At 42.6% G+C, this 21,082-nt stretch overlaps 1 protein-coding gene across 2 annotated transcripts in view; it reads left to right on the top strand.

Annotated features, from left to right (window-relative positions):
- Positions 1–15,943, top strand: part of CALB1 (calbindin 1) — a 36,455-nt gene extending 20,512 nt beyond the window's left edge. For both annotated transcript variants that reach the window (XM_061607123.1, XM_061607132.1), the window contains 8 exons: positions 3,206–3,289; positions 3,393–3,449; positions 8,690–8,767; positions 9,977–10,032; positions 11,479–11,518; positions 11,625–11,678; positions 11,809–11,880; positions 13,396–15,943. In XM_061607123.1, the coding sequence (XP_061463107.1) occupies positions 3,206–3,289; positions 3,393–3,449; positions 8,690–8,767; positions 9,977–10,032; positions 11,479–11,518; positions 11,625–11,678; positions 11,809–11,880; positions 13,396–13,509 (555 nt within the window). In that variant the 3' untranslated portion in view covers positions 13,510–15,943. The remainder of the gene's footprint in view (positions 1–3,205; positions 3,290–3,392; positions 3,450–8,689; positions 8,768–9,976; positions 10,033–11,478; positions 11,519–11,624; positions 11,679–11,808; positions 11,881–13,395) is intronic.
- The last annotated feature ends 5,139 nt before the right edge of the window (positions 15,944–21,082 follow it).

Below are 21,082 nucleotides of genomic sequence, written 5' to 3'. Positions count from 1 at the left end.
ATGACATAAAATATTCAGAGTACTATTCTGTTTAAATACCAAATATAATTCAGTACCTAGCTTTCAGTGTTTCCCATTGAGTTGGATTTGAACAATTCCTTTTTAAATATTTAGAAAAGCTCAAGCATATTGCAGTTTATGCATTTAAAATCATGCTTAAAGGAAACCCTTTGCAATGACAGACCTGCAGACACAGACATTCTCTTTCGAGCTCATCCAAATGTGTTAAAGCAACAGCCTATGGATTAGGAGCTGGGTACAACTAAGATCCCAATGTACTACGGCCACAAAGCTCAAGTAAAGGCAATAAGCAAGGAACAGAACTTGAGGGTGGGGAAAGGAGTAAGGTCAAAAGAAGTGACAGAATTTGAAGTCCAAATCTCAGACAGAAATCACTGAAGGGCAGCTTTGGCTATGGCACTGATGGGAAGGAGGAACAGGAAATGCAACAGCTTTGTACTTCCTGTTCCCTTTCATGTCCATCCTGCCTGAAATAGATTGTCCCCACCCTACCATCCTAGTGATGCAAGAGCTCTCAATTCAGGGACAACTTGCATGTGTTTTGGTGGGTGTGCAATGTGAATGTTCTGTTTAGGAGACAAAGGTGAACAGGAAGAAGTACAGCCACTTCCTTTTCCTCCACATCGGTGACCTGTCCAAAGCTATAATTTCAACGGATTCTTAGAATATAGTGAAGATCCTCCAAAATGTCTCCTCATTACTGATATCTGAAGCTGGTTGAAACCATTAAGCCTATTCAAACGCCTTTGTGTATCTTCCCTGGCCCAGTCCAGTGCTAAATATCTTTGTGAATGTCAGTTGCCTTTTCAATTATTAAAACTGTATACTACTTCCAAGATCAGAAACAATATGCCTCAGAGTACAAGTTACAAGGGAACAACAGGAGAAGGTTATTGCATTGATGTCCTGCTTGTTAGTTTCCCATAGACATCTGGTTGGTCACTATGATAGGCAGAGCTGCTCATATATTCTTATGCTCATTGAAAATGTCCATACAAAACGATTATTAAAAATGTGATTCAAATAAAATTCCAATAATTAAAAGGAAGGTAACGATCACCAGCTTCAAAGTTCTCCAGTAGTACAGTGAGTTGAATCCAAAAGTCTCTAATGGAAGAATATCTTCCAAAGAAGACTCTTTTCATTTGAGGGAAGCTCCTTCTGACAGAGGCAGGGAACATTTGGATACAACTCATGCTTCTTTTCTTTGGAGGTGCAATTGTATATAACATTTAATAATTCATAGAACTATGGAATTATAGAATCATTGGGTTGGAAGGGGCCTATTAGGCCATTGAGCCCAACGCCCTGCTCAATGCAGGACTCCAAATTAAAGCATACCTGACAGATGGCTGTCTAGCTGCCTCTTCAATGCTTCCAGTGTTAGAGAGTCCACCACCTCCCTAGGTATTTGGTTCAATTGTCGTACCGCTCTAACAGTTAGGAAGTTTTTCCTGATGTTCAGTTGAAATCTGGCTTCCTGTAACTTGAGCCTATTATTCCAAGTCCTGCACTCTGGGACGATCGAGAGGAGATCCTGACCTTCCTCAGTGTGACAAGCCTTCAAGTACTTGAAGAGTACTATCATATCTCCCCTCAGTCTTCTCTTCTCAAGGCTAAACATGCCCAGTTTTTTCAGTCTCTCCTTATAGGACATTGTTTCCAGTCCCCTGATCATCTTCGTTGCCCTCTTCTGAACCCATTCCAGTTTGTCTGCATTCTTCTTAAAGTGTGGTGTCCAGAATTGGACACAGTACTCATGATGAGGCCTAACCAGTGCGGAATAGAGTGGAACCAATACTTCACATGATTTGGAAATTATACTTCTGTTAATGCAGCCTAAAATAGCATTTCCTTTTTTGCAGCCACATTGCACTGTTGGCTCATGTTCAACTTGTGATTAACAACAATCCCAAGATCTTTCTCGCATGTAGTATTGCCGAGCCAAGTATCCCCCATCTTATAACTGTGCATTTCATTTCTTTTACCTAGGTGTAGAACTTTACACTTATCCCTGTTAAATTTAATTCAGTTGTTTTCAACCCAATGCTCCAGCCTATCAAGGTGCCTTTGAATTTTGTTTCTGTCTTCCAAGGTATTAGCTATTCCTCCCAATTCTGCATCATCTGCAAATTTGATAAGCAATCCCTGCACCTCCTCATCCCCATCATTAATAAAAATGTTGAAGAGCACTGGGCCCAGGACCAAGCCCTGTGGTACTCCACTTGTTAGTTCCCCCAAGTTTGAGAAGAAACCATTGATAAGCACTCTTTCAGTATGATTCTGTAGCCTACTGTGAATCCACCTGATAGTTGTTCCATCCAGCCCACATTTAGCTAGCTTGCTAATCAGAATATCATGGGGCACTTTGTTAAATGTTTTGCTGAAGTTGAGATATATTATGTCCACAGCATTCCCACAGTGTACCAGGGAGGTTACCCAATCAAAAAATAAGATAAGATTAGTCTGGCAGGATTTCTTCTTGATAAATCCATGTTAGCTTCTAGTAATCACTGCATTGTTTTCAAGGTGCTTACAGATTGACTGCTTTATAATCTGCTCCATAATTTTCCCAGGGATCAATGTCAGCCTGACTGGTCTGTAGCTCCCCGGTTCCTCCTTTTTGCCCTTTTTGAAGATAGGGACAACTTTAGCCCTCCTCCTGTCATCCGGCACTTCACCCATTTTCCACAATTTTGCAAAGATAACAGGTCTTCAGCCAGTTCCTTCAATACTCTAGGATGCAGTTCATTGGGCCCTGCAGATTTCAACTTGTTCAAGTGATTAGGTATTCCTTGACCATTTGTCTGTCATTTGTCTGTCCATTTCAAGCTGCAATCCTGCCCCTTCAACTTCAGGTTTCTCTGGAGGGAATTGAGCACTTTGTCATCTGTTATCATTTTGCCATCCTCATTGAGTAGCTGTACCACCATTTCTTTTCTGTCTTTTACTATGGATGTACCCGAAGAAAGCTTTTTTGTTGCTTTTGCATCTATTCATCTACAGTTTATGTCAACATGGCGAGCACAGAAGATCCTGATGGGTTGCACTTGGTATTTACAGGCTACTGACAAATATCGAAGTTATTTGGATTTTTTTTTTATTTCTCCTAAAGCCTTATTATAGTATGTATCATTTCTATTCAAGGAGCTATGGATTTACACCAAGCTTAAATCTTTTACAGCTTGCTCAGATTTTACCAACAGAAGAGAACTTCCTCTTATTCTTCAGGTGCCAGCAGCTGAAATCAAGTGAAGACTTTATGCAGGTAATCTATATACACTTTGCATTTTGCAAAATTAAATTGCCTGGCTGAATTTTTTTTTAGTGTGTGTCAGTTTTGTTTTAAATGGCTAATTTATCAATTGCAGACATGGCGAAAGTATGATAGTGACCATAGTGGCTTTATTGATGCTGAAGAGCTTAAGGTAAGAAATTCTCTCTGGTTTGTTTATTGAGATGTATAACCCAGCCCCACTCCGAAGAGGGGTTTTTTGGGAGTGTGGGACAGAAGTAACAAAAAGGCATAGCAAAACATTATAAAAAAGAAAACAAATTCTCCCCCCCCCTTTTCCTGATTTAACTTTGAGGGCCCCAAACTGCCCCAGTTGTCTTGCAATGTTTCTTAGGGTGCTCAGGGTTCACCTTGGCAGGTTTCAGGAAGCATGTGTTCCCTTATTTTGGTGTGGGTTGTGGGGCGACCCACCTAGAATGCTTCTTTTTGTGTCTGCTACTGGAACCCAGTGTATAGATGCTGTCATTAGGAGGCCCTTTCAGTGAATCTGAGAGATATATGGGAAGAAGCTGTCTCTAAGGCATTTGGGGCCTAAGCCACTTAAATTAGATGGAAGGCTATACAATCAGATGCAGCATTGATACTGTGCTGTTCCCCTTCCAATGATACAAACCCAGGAATATTTGAAGGTAACCATAATCTTGAAGGAAGCAAAACAAAAACATACATACTTCTTTACCACATTTTTTTATCACTGGAGTTTTTGTTATGATACTACTACTACTGGTTACTGCTGGGGAGTGCCAAGACAGTTAATTCTCCCCAGCATGCTAGTTTGTGTGTAGGACAAATATTTAATCATGCATGCTCCCTCCTGTTTGGGGGTACAGACCAGGAAGAAGTGCAGTCCAGGAACAGTTTTATCATGTGACAAATGGTTCATCTAGAGAGCCTTCCCATAACACACTGGCTGCCTGATATTTTGAAAATTATTCTGATGGCTTTTCCCCAACCTAGTGCTCTCCAGATGTTTTCAACTACAGCTCCCGTCACAATTTGCCACACTACTGGGAATTGTAGTCCAAACCTTCTGCAGGGTCCCAGGTTGGGGAAGATGGATGTGAAATTTCTAGTGGGCCATTGCCAGAACAGCCAATCCCACAGAACCCCACAAATCACCTGTTATATAACGCCTGCACTGAATGTCCTTGATTTAAATCTATCTGCCCCACCTCTACTGTTTGGCCTTGTTTCAAAACCGTTATTAGTGTGGCTGCTGTTTTTTCCCCTGCGAAGAGGAAAATGACATGGCAGTGAGGCAAATCCATGTTGACAATCCTTACTTGAGGAATGGCATCTTGGGAATCATTGCTTACTTATTCCACCAGCTTCGTATTACAATGCAGACCTTGTACCTTCTACACAATCCTTCTCTGGTCCTTTTAGTGCAAAATTCCTCCCCCCAGTTATAAGTACAACCTAAAAATCTGATCTAAACTATCAAAATGTAACAATACTCCAAAGAATAATATTAAGGTGGTTAGAACAGGGGTATGTGTTTTGCTTCCTGGGAATAAGCACTCGCAATTTCCCAGCTCTCCAGGTGTATTGCTTCATAAAGGATTTTAAATGTCACTGTGAACTAGGACAATTAATTCATCTCCTGGGAAAACACGTGTCATCTCGTAGATCAGAAACTGTTTTTTTAAAAGGTCAGCAATCTGTCTTTGAAGGATCAGGCTACACTTAAAATGTGTGAGTACGACATTAAGCTCCGTGCAGGATTGCAGACAGGGCTGGCATGAGACTGCAGTGGGCCCTTGAAGGTGTCAGCAGTGATGCTGCTGCACTATTGCCACCAGGGACTTAAATAAGCCTTTGCATGTCAGCATGTTAGCACACACATGCCAGCCATTACCCAAGATGCTGTTAGGGGCATATTGACACCCCCACCACTATTGTGGGTGATGGTAAGCATGTGCATGCAGCACGCTGATGCAGTGATGCGGGAAGTGGCACAGCCAGCCTGCGCTGGTGGGAGAATGGTTCCTGCTCTGCGATCTTCACCGGCATGCTAGTGCAGATTGCAGAGCAGGAGCTACACCCACAAAGCCACATGGGCCCTCTGCCAGTGCTCAACCTGGCCGCCTGTTTGTGCCAGACCTAACAGAAAACTAGTTTATCTAGGAATTAAAATTGTGTTATAGAGTTGAAAGCCAGTTAGACTCAAGGGTCAAGTGGGGCACTGAATGCCAACTGGAGTACAAACAACTCTTCCTTCTCCTACACCCCTTTCTCCTCTTGTGTATTCCCAGCTTGATGGGGAATTGTGCACAGAATACAGTGATGCTTACATAATCCTGTGGGCTAATCGAGGTACTTAGCCTTGCCAATAATTGGCAATAGCACCAATCACCTGCTTACAAGGGCAAGTGGAAGGCTAGATTTAGTCCCCAAATAGGTTGATTGGCATGATTGCTGCTTACTAAATGTGCAGCGATGGCTGTTGTACACAACTGGATTGGGTGACCTGGCTGCATTTTAAAGTTTCTGGGTGTGTGTATATTTGTGATGTTTATGAATGTAAGTTGTTTTAAATTATTTTTAAGGATGCATTTAAAATTGTTTTTACCCATCCTGGGACCTCAGGGTGAAGGGCGGGTAAAAAATTAAAATAATAATAATAATATCTGCCAACTTTAAATTGTAGTCCAAAAGTGAAATGACCACTCCGCTACTTATATGCAGGATTGTACACATGTAAAAAGAGATTGCAGTCAATGAGCAATATCCAGTGCCAAACCAGCAGATGCGATGGGAAAGTCCCATTGCGCAAGTGGGATGATATCCAACATGTAGAAATATTGATATTGATTTCTATGCTTTTTAACTTTAAATAGACATATAATTTCATTATTTAATAGGACAATAATCCTAGCAGGCCAGATCTGTTAATAAAATGCAGAGGTTAACTGGGAGGATGGCTTGTGCTCTGCAATACGCACCAGCATGTTAGCATGCTTGCTCAGAATTAAATCCTCTTAAGTTCAATGGGACTTATGTGCAGGTACATGTGTGTAGGATTGTGGTGTTAACATATTAATAGACAAAATATAATTCAGCTTGATATTGAATATGAAGAAAAGGTTTTCACTCTGTGGGCTCATCCAGACGACCGTATAATGTGTGACATGATCGCTTTGTGTATTCATTATTTTTCGGTCATCCATATGATGTCATGCGCTTTTGCGCATTTCCGCGCGGTTAGATCCGCTCTTGCATTACCGCAAAAAATGTTATTTGCTTTTTTAAATCAGGAATCATCTGCTGTGCCTTCAGGCGCTCGGATGGAATACCGTGGACTTAACAGCTGTGGGTGTGTGATGGGTGGTTCTTCGGCGGTTCCCCATACCCCTTCCCTCATTCTCAGCCAATCACGTATTTCCACTTTTGCGCATGTGCGCGAATGTCTGGGGAAAGCCCGGGAAAACAGAACCAATCAGAGCAATGGTGTGGTGTAGCAACTTCTACTGCGCAGATGCAAAAATCTGCAGTTGCGCAGAAGCAGCAAGAGCAGTTTATTTTTAGCCAGCCTACGAACTGAGTGGCCGCTCTGGGTGAGATCTGCAACTGTGGTTGTGTGTAAAGCCCCCCTTTTCCTGGCTGCTATAACTCAAGTGTGGCTGGTTGGTGCAGGGAGCTCGCTTTGCACTTTCCACCTCACTCGGAGATAGAAAGACACGCACAGGCACATACACAGGGGAGAAAAGGAGAACCTGGTGCTTTGCAAAGGGCCACGGGAAGGAAAGGGAGAAGGAGGGGTGGGTGAAGGCAACGGAGCATCAAGTTTTGCCCAAAGTGGTTGGGAAGCTGCTGGGAAGCCTCTGCCACCTAAGCTGAGAGAGAGAGGTAGGCAGAGCGAGAGAGAGAATGTGGAGGAGCTGGGAGCTGCGTTACCTGCGTTTCTGGAGAAATAAGTGGAATTGCCAGCCATGTGTATCTCCAGAAACATTAATATTCATAAAGTAGAAAAGCATACAGTCGGTTTTGCGAAATATCACAAATACAGCATGACCCAGGGGTGTAATTGCGCTTCATTGCAAAGGGGCTCCCGCCCTCTCAGCCTTTCTGAAACTGACATGCTGCCAGCAGCTTGAGGAGGAGACGGGGCGACAGGTTGCCCCTCGTGCCCCCGCAGGGCTCCCCTTTCCCTCCTGCCACCTCTCCAAGGGCTCCCCCCCAGCAGGTCACTTCGGGGAGGCTCGGGAAGGGGGCCTCCCCCTTCTCCATCTCTCTCTGGACCGACTCAGTGCGGATAGCAGTCGCAAATGGGGTTCGGCAGCCTTTGTTGCCCTTCGGAGCACCCTGCTTTCACGAGCGGCTCCCCTTTGGCACCCCCTTGCCTTGGGTGGCTTCCCCCATCATCCTCAGCACCCCCACGCCCCTCAAACACTGCCCCATGGAGGCCTCCCCTTCCTTCATAGGCTTCTCTGTGATCTTGTCAATTACACCACCGACCAGCTGGCTTTGCTGGCCAGCTGCTGCTGCTGCTGTAGCTGCCTCCAAACAACGCTCAGGGGTTGTTTTTTCCACTCAGAGAGGAGAGGGGGGAGAGGCTCTTCTGCTGTTTTTGCCATTTGCTGCATGAGGGGGCTGAATCGCTGCGAGTGGCTCCCTCGCACCCCTCTCTTCCCCCGTCCATAGAAGGAGCATTTACAATCAGAAGTGATGGGGTACTGCATGGGGATCCACCCACAGCGCTGCCTGCTTCCTTCCTAGACATGACACGCAGTTCTGGAGAAATAAGCAGAATTGCCAGCTGTGTATCTCCAGAATGTTTACTATGCATAAAGGCAAAAACACATACATACGTTTTTGCGTAATATCGGAAATACAGTAGAATTACCAGCCGTAAAGTCAAAAATGCATACATATGTTTTTGCGTAATATTGCAAATACAAGCAAATGAAAATACAGGAATTACTGGCATATAAGCACCTGGAGACACACACACCCCGCCGGCCCTGCTCCAGAGCGGCCAGCGGCAAGGAACTCCATTACAGCCACAGGAAATTCAAACTTTCATGCTCTTACGTTCAAGCGCATGTGCGTTATTGTGCTTCGTTGCAAAGGGGGAGAGGAGCAAACGTCATATTTTGCGGACCAATTGGCTGATAGGGGGTTGTTTTACAGGCGGGGCTGGGAAAGAGCGAAAAGAATGTACGGGTCTTCCCGCTGCGTGTGCGGGCGCAAAAAAAGCATTTTTTTTAATCGGGAAAGAGCGAACGAACAGGCAAAGTAAGGACTGTCAGATGACAAACCGGATATGGAAAACATAGATTATCCCTCTCCGTTTGGATGAGCCCTAAGAGTACATCAGGAAAACAATTGCATTTTGACATGTATCGATCACTTGTGTTCATTTTGTTTCAGAATTTTTTGAAAGACTTATTACAGAAAGCAAACAAGCAGATTGACGATTCAAAGCTGTCAGAATACACAGACATCATGGTAAGAGTTTCATTCTAGGAATTTAGCTCCCCCTATCTACATATGAAGATCATTTTTCATTGGTGATCACTCGTGGCCGAGTAAGATTGTCTTCCTAGATATGATCTTTAATGGTGGGTCCATAAGTGACTGTGGAGGCCATCTTTTCTAGAATCTTCTCTCATTACTGTATTTCCCCATTCCTTCTCTTGAATTATGAACTAGTTGTTCACATAGGCTTCATAAACACTGGGTAGCAAAAGAGTTGCTCTGATGCTCCAATGAATAAAGCTTTCAGATTATGATTGGGAGAAATCTAGAAAGTACGGCTGTAGTGCAGCCTTCATTCATTTCAACAGAGCTTGAACAAATTCTCATGCACTGAAGGTTATTTGGTAGGAATGGGGAAACAGTATTAAGAGAGATTGCTTTTGCAGAATAAAATGTCTGTCTAGTTATGGAAAATCATTGTTGGTGAATGTCTGGATGGTTTGGCTATAAGGGCAAAATGAAATAGCAAATTATAATTTGGTTCCAATATTATTTATTTTCTTTATCCCTCCTTTTATTGCATATTGGCTATAATAACATGTGCTTAAGGTGGCTCACAATTCTTAAAAACTGCTAAGACAATTAAGACAATCTGCTACAAATGAAAACAATGGATTGGATCCAAAAGTCCCCTTCTGTGAACAGAATGTGCTTGGATGCACTAGAGGGTTTCATTAATGGAAGTGAGTGAAAATAAGAAGGTGCCTTATACCGAGTTGGACCATTGCTCCTTCCATCTCAGCACTATACTGACTGGCAACAGATGACAAATATGTGTCAATTCCTTCTACTGCTTCCTGCATCACCTCTCACATTTTTTCTGGAGGATCCCCCAACCTTTCAGAGCAGACTTTCCAGGGGTACAATGAGAAATGAAATCCAAGTGCACCCTATTCCATGACCAGAACTTTATTCACTGAACTCTAGATCCTAGCCAATAAAAACAGTTACAAAAAATAGCCATAGGGTGAAAGGACATTTGAGCTTTAAAATGCCCACTGAAATAAGGCCATTGTCAATACCCACTTATCTCTTAGGAGGCCAGTTCAATTGACTGAACTGGCATATTCTTAGGAGACAGAGGATGGTGTTAAGTGAAGTGTTTTTGTTTTTTGTTTTGCTTTGCTTTGTGGTGATCATGCAAAAAATATTGACACCCTGCCCAATAAAATCTTTCAGCTCAAGATGTTCGATGAAAACCATGATGGAAAACTGGAACTGACTGAAATGGCCAGGTATGTAGTCTTAGGGTATGTAGTTAGCAGATGGCATACAAGAGGGGGAAATGACTGCAAAACACTGAGAAACAGGTTGTATGAACTGCAAAATTTTGAGATATAAAACCCATCATCTTCTCCTTGTTGAAACCTTTCATTTTAAAAAAGATTGTCGTGTAGAAAGAAAATGCACTCGATGAGTCCTTTTGAATATTGTTTTGAAGGAAATTTATATTTTAAGTGGCTTTAATATTTTTTTCATGCACTTCATGGGTCCTTCGCATGTCATTTGGTATGGTTTTCTTGGCATTAAGCTCATTGGATGCTTACGGCCTTTCTGTGATATGAGGTTTATTTATTTTCTTACATTTACACCCCACCTAGTCAAGGTGGCATACATTTGTTTCCCAGGTGTTCACCCATCAAGGCACTGATAAGACTTACCATGGACCAAATTCTGTTCTTAAATAAATACAGAAATATACACATACTATGTCCTGTCTGTCTATATACATACACACACATATATAGGCCAATGCTGGGACTGAACCAGAGACCTTTTGTATTCAAAGCAGATGCTCTAGCACTGAACTATGGCTTTTCCCCTGAAGAAATGACCCCCCTTTTAGTGCCTATGGCAAAAAATCACCTGTATTTGATCAACTCTTGAGTTGTGTAAAGGCCTAGGCCACTCAGCTAAGTCCTACCCAGAATAGACCTAATGAATTTAATTTGAGTGGCCTAGGCCTTTACACAACTCAAGAGTTGATCAAATACAGGTGATTTTTTGCCATAGGCACTAAAAGGGGGGTCCTTTCTTCAGGGGAAAAGCCATAGTTCAGTGCTAGAGCATCTGCTTTGAATACAAAAGGTCTCTGGTTCAGTCCCAGCATTGGCCTATATATGTGTGTGTATGTATATAGACAGACAGGACATATTACTCACGTCCATTAACTTCAGTGGTCTACTCTGAGTAGGACTAGTGTTAAATATCATCTTAAATACCCCCCAAGTCTGTATTTAACATAAAAAACTGGTTTGACCATTTCTTGCAATCCTTCTCTCCTGCATACTAAAATCTTACAGCCAAAAAATCACAGGGGGAAGGAACCTGAAGAGGACATCTAGCCCAACCACTTTACACCATTATATTTTTATTGTGTGTTGATATATAGCTTATAAACTGATTTGAGAAGCATATTTTGCTTGAAAAGCTACCCATAAGTCAATTAAATATGTCAGGAAAGGTTTGAACAGGAACAGCTGCCAGCAAAGATGGATTTTACATTCAAAAAATGTATTGGGGTTCTGCAGCTCTCTGTAGTAAACTTTCTCAGCCAGCTCTTTAGGTCATCTCCTCTCTTGTTTCTTGAAAAGGTATACCGTTTCTAAAGATACTATTCAAGTTCCTGTTATAACTGCTCAGAAATTGTTCTGAACTCCCCTTGTGTTTTTTCTCCAAAGGTTACTCCCAGTAAAGGAAAACTTTCTCCTTAAATTTCAGGTATGCAACATTATAGTCCTAAATGTTTGAACATATGTAATGCGTGCATGTGTATAGTGATCCCAACCACTACTGTTCTAACACCTGTCTTTCTTTTGAATATTAGGGTGTCAAAATGTGTGGGAAAGAGTTTAATAAAGTCTTTGATACATTTGATTCAGTAAGTAGACTACTTGTTTATGACTACTTTTTTTTTAAAAAAAACCTATCACCTTATTATGTGTTCTGCAAGCCAAAACAGTGCAACTGAAAGTAATATGATAAATGTTCATGTCTTCTTTTGTTCACAGGATGGGAATGGCTACATAGATGAAAATGAATTAGATGCTTTGCTGAAAGATCTCTGTGAAAAGAACAAAACGGTAAATTTCAATTTTATTTCTGTTAGAAATGCATTTAAACTCTTTGAAAGGATCCCCACACAGACATCTAGCCAGTTGAAGTAGTTGCTCTAAATTCAATATATTTAGGTTTCTGGGTACCGCAAGAGGGTGCGCTTGTAAAAACTGCAATATCTTAGCAATCTGCCTTATATCCAGCTCAGCCTTGTCTATACTGACTGGCAGTGGCTCTCCAGGATCTCAGGCTCGGGGCTCTCCCAACCCTGCCTGGAGATACTGGGCACTGACTGGGACCTTCTCCACACAAAGCAGATGCTTTGCCACTGAGCCATGGCCCTTCCCCTGAGCAGTAGTTTTATTCCTAGGTTAGCTTTAGCACTTCCCCGTCTGTACCGTTCATGCTACCACTTAAGCGGGAGTGAATTGTTACCATCCCTCTGATCTTTGTTCCCAGACTGAAAAGAAACGTAGTAGTAATCCTATGCTCTTCCTTTGCATTAAGCGGGTACTGGTGGTATTGCTTTTGAATAGGACCCACGCCTACCTGTTGTGGTACTCATAAACACCTCAACCACGTGGGCTGGGAGCATTGTATGGGACTTTCCCACTGAGTTGGGACTTCGCCGAAAAGGAGGAGACCTGTCAGCTGGGAAAGGCACATGCGATTGGGCCTGTACAAGTGGTTGCAGTATTTATTTACTCATACACACAGACCTGCTACCCTTCAGTAGAAATGTCTAACCAGGGAACTAACAAACACTCACAAAACTATTTTCACTCAGCAATTTCAATAGCTATGAAAGAATTTTCAAGGTGGAGGAGCTGGGGTATGTGTAAATCAAAGTTGGTGGAATATAGTTTTCTAAAATATATTCATGTCCAGAGCTTGGAAAAGTTACTTTTTTGAACTACAACTCCCATCAGCCCCAGCCAGCATGGCCACTGTATTGGGCTGATGGGAGTTGTAGTTCAAAAAAGTAACTTTTCCAAGCTCTGCATGTACCCTTGCATTAAAAGCATGCTTTATTATAGTACTGTGCATTATTCAGCAACATGCATAGTGTTTTATAGTCTACAAGAAACAGGTACACTGGATTGCTTCTGCTGGCAGGAGTACCCCCTCAGCAGGCTTCCTTTCAGAGGACATGTCAGCTAGCAAAACAGTGAGGCAAATCTTCAGGATGCCCTCCCCCAATAGCCTTCACCCCCACTTCCTGCACTGTTCCAGAGGGCCGGGCAACCCTCTAGAATAGCATGGGAGGTGGTGCTGGGGGCTACAGGGGGAAAATCAGCAAAAGTTGTTTCCCTCCCCAGTCACTAGGATCCCACTACTGAGTCAGTATTTTTCTGTGGACAAAATGAGCCTTTCCACCTGTGGGAGGTGAAGTCTACATCCAACGCTTTGTTTTCATACATATTAAACCTGAATGTGCTAGAGCTGTACCACCTCTCTACATGTAGTACTAACACTTGGTGTAGTCATGTTGGTAACTGAACTGGGTTACACAGTGTTTTCTCTCTCTTGTTAAAAAACAGGAACTAGATATTAACAACCTTGCAACATACAAGAAAAACATCATGGCCTTGTCTGAAGGAGGAAAGCTTTACCGAACAGAACTTGCTCGTATTCTCTCTGCTGGGGAGAATTAGAGCCCTCTGAACACTTCCACTTAACTAGCGATATATATCTTTAAAAAAATACACTCCAACAATAATTGTGCACTATAAGGGAGTAGGCTTTATTTTCTTTTATATCTTGTATATTTCACACTGCATATAGATTATTAGCCAGGATATGTGGCATATTCTTTTCAGCTTGTTTCTATACTGTTTGTAATGTACAGTTTTTGTAACTATAAGATTGATAAAAAGGATGTCTGTTTGGGCCAGTCTGTTGATTCATTTAAAAACAAAAAACTCCCCAGAAAGGTCACATTTCCATGGAAAAAGGTGGAAGAGTCCGAGTCTGGTTTTGGCCTGCTATTTCCTTTGACATTTACTGCTGCAGCTGCAGCTGCAGCAGTAATGATCTCCATTAATGAAATGGTTCTTCTTGATAACACTGGAGAGAAACACAGGATTCAGGATCAATGACATTTCTCTCAGTGTAAGAGAATTTGGGACAAGGGTTGCTGGCCTGTGGCAGTCCTTTGTGGCACCTATGAACAAGACCTGACAGGATTATGAACTTTTGGCTATGGCCTGCACGATGGGTGGTAAATCTGCGGTTCTCTAGATGATGTTGGACTACAATTCCCATCAGCCCCAGCCACCATCTGGAGGGCTTCAGGTTCCCCACCCATGGCCTACACTCTTGCCTGCTTCTCCAGAGCTGTTATGCTGCCTCAGTCAGTAGACTACAGGTAAAATCACTCTAAGAAATGGAAGGGCTACACATATATTATAAGCTGTACTGGAGTGGCACTCATTCACACTGTAGATTTGACTTGTGGCACACTTGCCAAAGAGCCTGGCCCTGACTTAGAGGTTATTGAACGCTATTAAGAAATTATCAATAAAGCAAGTCTGTTGCTTGCAAACTACTCTAGGTACAGTGTTGCAATTCAAGGGGAGAGGTTTGGGGTTCATGGCAAACAAGCATTGATAGCAGGGAACTTAGCAGTGCTGTAGGTGACTTTCATAGTGTTAATTACCACCGAGTTATAAATTTCACAGCTTTCCGTTTTCCCTGAATTCAATACCAAGGTCACAGGTACGTCAGGACACTGAGGAACCGAACTTCTTGAGAAACCTTTAACTACCTTGGTAGCCCAGCAGGCATAACAGTGTCTTACTGTACAAACCGCAAGTTGGTAAACAAAGCATACAGTCAATGAAAGGCAGGTAGAAGAATAAACACACAAGCCAGCCTCTTACTATACTTTATAACTGTAACATTAATGAATGCTGCTGTGTCAGAGAATATGACAATCCATTTTCTAAAACTATTTCCACACGTTGCAGAATAGTATAATTCTAGCAAACTGCTGTTTTTACATCATTCTGTGTAATCTATAATTAAATTTCATATGCTAAGACTGCTGGTGTCTAGTTTGTCTACTTCCTATATTCTGTTACTCAGCAGATAAGAAATAAGTTATCTTTATACAGATGGATCCACAATGCAGTTAAACTTGCATTTTGCCCAGATTAATTTTGGTAACCACAATCCAGCAAAAGCTCGTGTTTCCATAAGAGATAAAATTTCAGCAATGCATGCCACCATTCCATTGAAACTAATGGGGCATATTAGTCATGATAACCCTATGTACCCTTACTTGGGAGTAAGCCCCAATCAACACAGCTAGTTCTGAGTAAACATGTTTATGGTCAGGTTATATGTACATCCCATTCAATTATTTGCAACAGAATTTAGTCACCATTAATTTTTGCTGGATTGACTGCTAAGGGAGCTACAGTGACTGGTATTCAAGTATATCAGCCTAAATGTTTTGATAAAGTTTCTCCTGTAAGATTTCTGGGTCAAATGAACAATTCTAATAATTTAAAATTATGTTACCTCTAGAATTCTCAAGTCTGCGTTGCATTGTTATTTGATTTAAAAAGTGAACCTAATTTTACAAAGTAGGGGGTTCTTTTAGAGGGGGGTCATACAGTTTCTTTTTTACTACATCCCCATTAAATTTGTGTAATTTCTCCAGAGATGTGGACATGTTTCCAGTTCACGCTACTGTGAAAGGGGAACCAAGTTGTGCATATTTGTATTGATTAAATGGGATTGTCTCTGCTTACAGTATGCTTCTTACGAACCAGGCTACATTTATTCCTTTAAAAATGCTTACAAAGACAGTCATTTTATATAAATAAGGGTGCTGATTTTTCCTACCACTTGAAAGCTAAAATGCATTTCACAAAGATACAAAATGGCCTCCAACAAGCAAGTGCCTTGTTTCATTTCTGAAAATATGTACTAAATTAGGAGTGTCTCTGGGTGAAAAAAAGGCTTATTACATTATGAGACAAGTCAAGTCTGATGGTTTATTGTGACATTTCCACTATAAGCAGAGTGATCTAATTCTTCACCTTCTCATTCACCTCTAATTTCTCTATGCAATGTAAGATATGACTGTATATTCTAAAAAAGAAGCAATAATTTGAATATCTGCCTAGAGGCATAATTATGAATTGCAAAATGATTAAACTTAGATTGACAATGAAACCATCAATTTGTCTCTTCATACTTACTAGAAAAGGAAAAGAACCTTTATACTGTAGTGATGCAAGATGCCTGCTTGCTAGATTGATTACAGCAGTATAAGGCTGAATTTTTTTCCACATGAAAACCATTGGAAATTTGATTTTATTCTCCTGCAAAAATGATGTCTTGGGCCTCACTGTCTCTCAGGGATATCAAAATTATTAGGATGCTTCCATTATCAACTCAGAAAGCTAAACATTTAATACCCATGTCATCTAAGAAAACATGAAAAGCCTGAAAGTGTAAGAAACAGTTTTGGACATGCAGTATGTATGATATGGCTAGCTATGTCACTAAACACGTAAGAAAGCAATCTTATTTTCACTGACAACTCTGGCTCCTTTAGACAAACACATTTTTCTTTCTTTCCTTAGTTAGCCCATGCTTCCTGAGGCTGACTCCTACCATGCTCGTATTAAGGCAGAAAGGGGTGATCTTAATTAAAACTATAGTCCCACCCATAATGTCACAAGTTAGTTAGTTAGTTAGTTATTCTTTATTTATATCCCGCCATCCTTCCAATACTGGAACTCGCGGCGGCTTCCAGATAAAAGCACATATAATTAAAACATACAGAATCTACATTAAAATGAAATTAAACTACATCCAATATTAAAACCAATCATACTGCTAGATAAAAAGGAATCAAAACCAATTTAAAAATAGTAAAATTCAGCATTAGTAGTGCAGTTCCCAGCAGTCCCAACTTTAGCAACCGTCGGTACCAAAAGCTTGTTGGAATAGGAAAGTCTTTGCTTGACGCCAGAAGGACTGCAGGGAGGGGGTCATTCTTATATCCCTAGGAAGTGCATTCCACAGCCTAGGGGCCACCACCGAGAAGGCCCTATCCCGCATCCCCACCAATCGTACTTGAGAGGAGGTGGGTACTGAGAGAAGGGCCTCTCCTGAAGATCTCAGGGCCCGGTCAGGTCCATACAGGGAGATACGGTCGGATAAATAGCCTGGACCCAAGCAGTATAGGGCTTTATAGGTCATCACCAGCACTTTGAATCGTGTTTGGAAACAGACTGGCAGCCAGTGGAGCTTTTTTAACAGGGGGGTAGTATGGTCCCTATAACGCGCCCTAGTTAACAATCTGGCAGCAGCACATTGAACCAGCTGGAGTTTCCGAACAGTCTTCAGAGGCAGCCCCACGTAGAGCGCGTTACAGTAATCTAAGTGGGATGTAACTGAGGCATGTGTCACCATGGCCAAGTCTGATGGTTCAACGAACGGGCGCAGTTGGCGCACTAGTCTCAACTGTGCAAAAGCGCTCCTGGCCACTGCAGAAACCTGGAAGTTCAGGTTTAAAGCTGAGTCCAGGAGCACACCCAAACTGCAAACCTGTGTCTTCAAGGGGAGTGTAACCCCATCCAGCACCGACTGTATCCCTATTCCCTGATTCGCCCTACGACTGACCAGGAGCACCTCTGTCTTATCTGGATTAAGCTTCAATTTGTTCACCCCCATCCAGTCCACCATGGATGCCAGGCACTGGTTTAAAACCGAGACAGCTTCCTTGGAAGTAGGTGGGAAGGAGAAATAGAGTTAGGTGTCATCAGCCTATTGATGGCACCGAACCTCAAACCCCTGGACAACCACTCCCCGTGGTTTCATGTAGATGTTAAATAGCATAGGGGACAGAACTGAACCCTGAGGGACCCTGCAGGTGAGCGGCCAAGGGGTCGAACAGGAATCCCCCAGCACCACCTTCTGGGCTCGTCCCTCCAGGAAGGAACAGAGCCACTGCAGAACAGTGCCCCTGAGTCCCATCCCCGCAAGGCGACCCAGAAGGATACCACGGTTGATGGTATCGAAAGCCACTAAGAGGTCCAGCAGAACCAACAGGGACACACTCCCCCTGTCCAGCTCTCTGTGTAGGTCATCCACCAAGGCGACCAAAGCAGTCTCCGTCCCATAACTAGGCCTGAAACCAGACTGAAATGGATCTAGATACTCTGTTTCATCCAAGAATCCCTGAAGGGAAGGGCTTCGTGTTTCTTTTGTTCTCCCCTGTAATTCAAGCACTGGGCTCTCTCAGGGCCTGGGGGAGCTGCTGACAGTCAAGAGTAGATAGTACTGGGCTTAACAAGATATTAGTCTGGCTGTTCACGTGGCCATTAGAACTGCTTCATTTACTATTGTTTAATATTGTAGGTATACAAAGAATTGGAATGACCCTAGAGGTCCTCTAATTCAACCCTCTACCCAATATAGGATCTGCAATGCAGGATGCAACTACAGCAGGGGTATTTACACTCCAACTCTTCCATCAGCCCCAGCCAGCATGGCCAATGGTCAGGGATGATGAGTGTTGTAGTCCAACAATATCTGGAGAGCCACAGGTTTTCCATCCCTGAACTAAAGCCTTCCTGACAGGTCGGCACTCAGCCTCTGCTTAAATACCTCGAGCAAAGGAGAGCTCATCATATGTCCATGGTGCAAGTTTTCAGCTGGCTGTGAAATTACATAAGGCATCAGCAAGAAGACTTGAAATGCTGCATATGTTGATGTCATTAGGTGAAGCGAACCCTTACCTGAATTATCATCACTTGCACTATTAAAAATTATTTTTATCATAATAAACATTTAGCAATTGCAGATTGACATCAATATTCATGCTGATCAGAACTATCAGTCCTGGATGACTAACAGATAGTTCAGCAAATCATAATTAAGCACCTAAATATAAGCGTCCCAATTTTCACAGCTGCTGTATGGCTGCAAATCCCACTGGTACCAAATAGAGCAGCCAGTGCTGTGAATCTCTGGAAATCCCAAGACAGATCAACTACAATTTTTCTCTTACTGTATTTATGGTTACAAGTTAAATTGTAAGGATGCAAGTCACACTATGCTTAGTAGGGGGTCCAACTTATTAACGTGAAAAAGTAGAAATTCCCACAGGCAACTCAGAATGCAAACTGATAACATCCCCTCCCCATTGGTAACCTCAAATTACAGTGCTTTTCTTTTGTCCAATGCTAGAAACAGGAGAGGGACTAGAAAAGAAGATCCCTGACACCCTGGGAATCTTTCACTTACCCATCTACCACACTGATGTGGTGGGTAGCTAAACATGCCTCATGTGAACCCAGTGTGTGGAGTAGGGGCAAGATTTTGCCTCCTGCTAATCTCATTCCATTGGCATCTTGTCCCTTCGCTCTCAGTGGCTCTCATCTACTGTATTGTGAGGCTGCCCCTACCTGCATAGTTCCACCCTCTCCTTGGTCACATTATAATCTGACAATGTCAGAACCCAGGAGGGGGACCATTAAAGCAGACATCAGCCACTGCGAGGGCCAATCCATTTCCTTGAATGCAAATTGCTTCCTCCACCTCTCAACTGTCAATCAAGAGGAACATATGGACAGTGTGGCAGCAATGGGACTTGCTGGCTGTTTGCTTTTCTAAGTGGGAGGTTTAGCATCTCAGTGTGACTCCCATAAGTCTAGTTGCTGACCAACCCATTAAAGTGTATTTTTTGTTTCTGCCAGAATTCAAAAGCCTCCTTCCAATGCCAAGATGTATTTCAGGTATTTTTCAGTACCATGGAATTATGCTGGTGCCAGCTCTGGATACCACCTATATTTAACTGTGCTCATTTTGCTCCAGCAATTAGGTCTGCAAGTTGTTTTTAAGTCAGGGAGACTGAAGAAGTCACACAAGCTGTGTAACTCCTTTATGAGGTTTTATAACCAGAATGTTGCTTCTGAAGTTTTTTCTGTGTTATGGTTCCATCTACTGGCCATCAGAAGCATAGGACCAAAGATTGACAAAAACAAGTATTGCTACCCTCTTTTTATAGAGAACACATTTTGAACTTTAGCCACACTTCTAAACTCATTTTCATTTCTGGGATCCACTCCCTAACTCAGTTTCTACCATAAGAACACAGTTGTTAGTTCACTGCTGCACACATGGATCTGTGGAAATTACTACAGTGATGGGAACAGAAGAGGATTGAAAAAGAAAAAGGATACCCTCCTTAACAGCAGAAGCAAAGAAACACTTAAAACCTATCCTTTGCATCCTTTATCCTCAGGACCAAGTAGGCTAGTGCAAATACCCTAGCTTACTAGCAGAGCACAGGCTTTGCACACCTTTGAAGGACTCAGCTTCAGCTCTTGACATCTCCAGTTAAAAGACTATCTTAGGGAGCGGAGCTGGGAAATGCCCCTTTCTGTCTTAGAGCTTGGGAAGCTACTGAGAGTTAGGGCAGACAATCCTGGGTTGACAGACTACTTTGTATTAAAACCAGTTTCATATTCCTACAATCAGCCCCAAGTAAGAAAAATGTTGTTTAATGAGAGGCCGTGGCAGGGGTAGTTCAATCTACTCAGGTCTCTTTTCCCTCTGTGGAGGTTTTTTCCCTACCAACCATTTACCTCGCTCTAGGGCAGAGGCAGGGAACCCTTTTCATCTCAAGTGCCACATTCCCTTCAGGACCACCTTCTGGGAGCAACTGCCCAGTGGAGGGCAGGGCCAGAGGAAAACGTTGATACAGCAATGAATGCAAAATTTACCTTCGGACAACAGACTAGTTCTTACACACATTCAAACATCCATTTCTGCCCTCCATCCAGGAAAGCAAGAGGCATTATCCCAGTTCAGGGACACATTCCAGCCAGGCAGCAACACTCAAGGAGTATGTGAAGCAGAGTTGGTGAAGGGTGTGACCTGGAGAGAACCCCAAGGGCCAGACAAAGAGGCCTGGAGAGCCGCATTCAGACCCCAGGCCTAAGATTCCCCACTCCTGCTCTAGACTTGCCTTGTCTCTTCCTGGAAGGTGGTGGCTGCAACCCTAAGCTATAGCTGCTGTGAGGTAGGCTTAATTTATCTCATGACCCCCCCCTCCAACCCCCCCGCACTCCATGGGGGCACCTGTCCCACAATATGAGAATACATTAAGTTCAGAAAATAAGTCAGAATGCATATCAAAGTGAATAGCTGCCCTTATATATACACCGCCAGTATGTTATAGAACACTATATACAGTGCATC

Source organism: Rhineura floridana, chromosome 1, assembly GCF_030035675.1.
Source record: "Rhineura floridana isolate rRhiFlo1 chromosome 1, rRhiFlo1.hap2, whole genome shotgun sequence".
NCBI lineage: Eukaryota > Metazoa > Chordata > Lepidosauria > Squamata > Rhineuridae > Rhineura > Rhineura floridana.
Note: the sequence above shows the minus strand (reverse complement) of the source record. Positions and strands in the feature narration are given on the sequence as shown.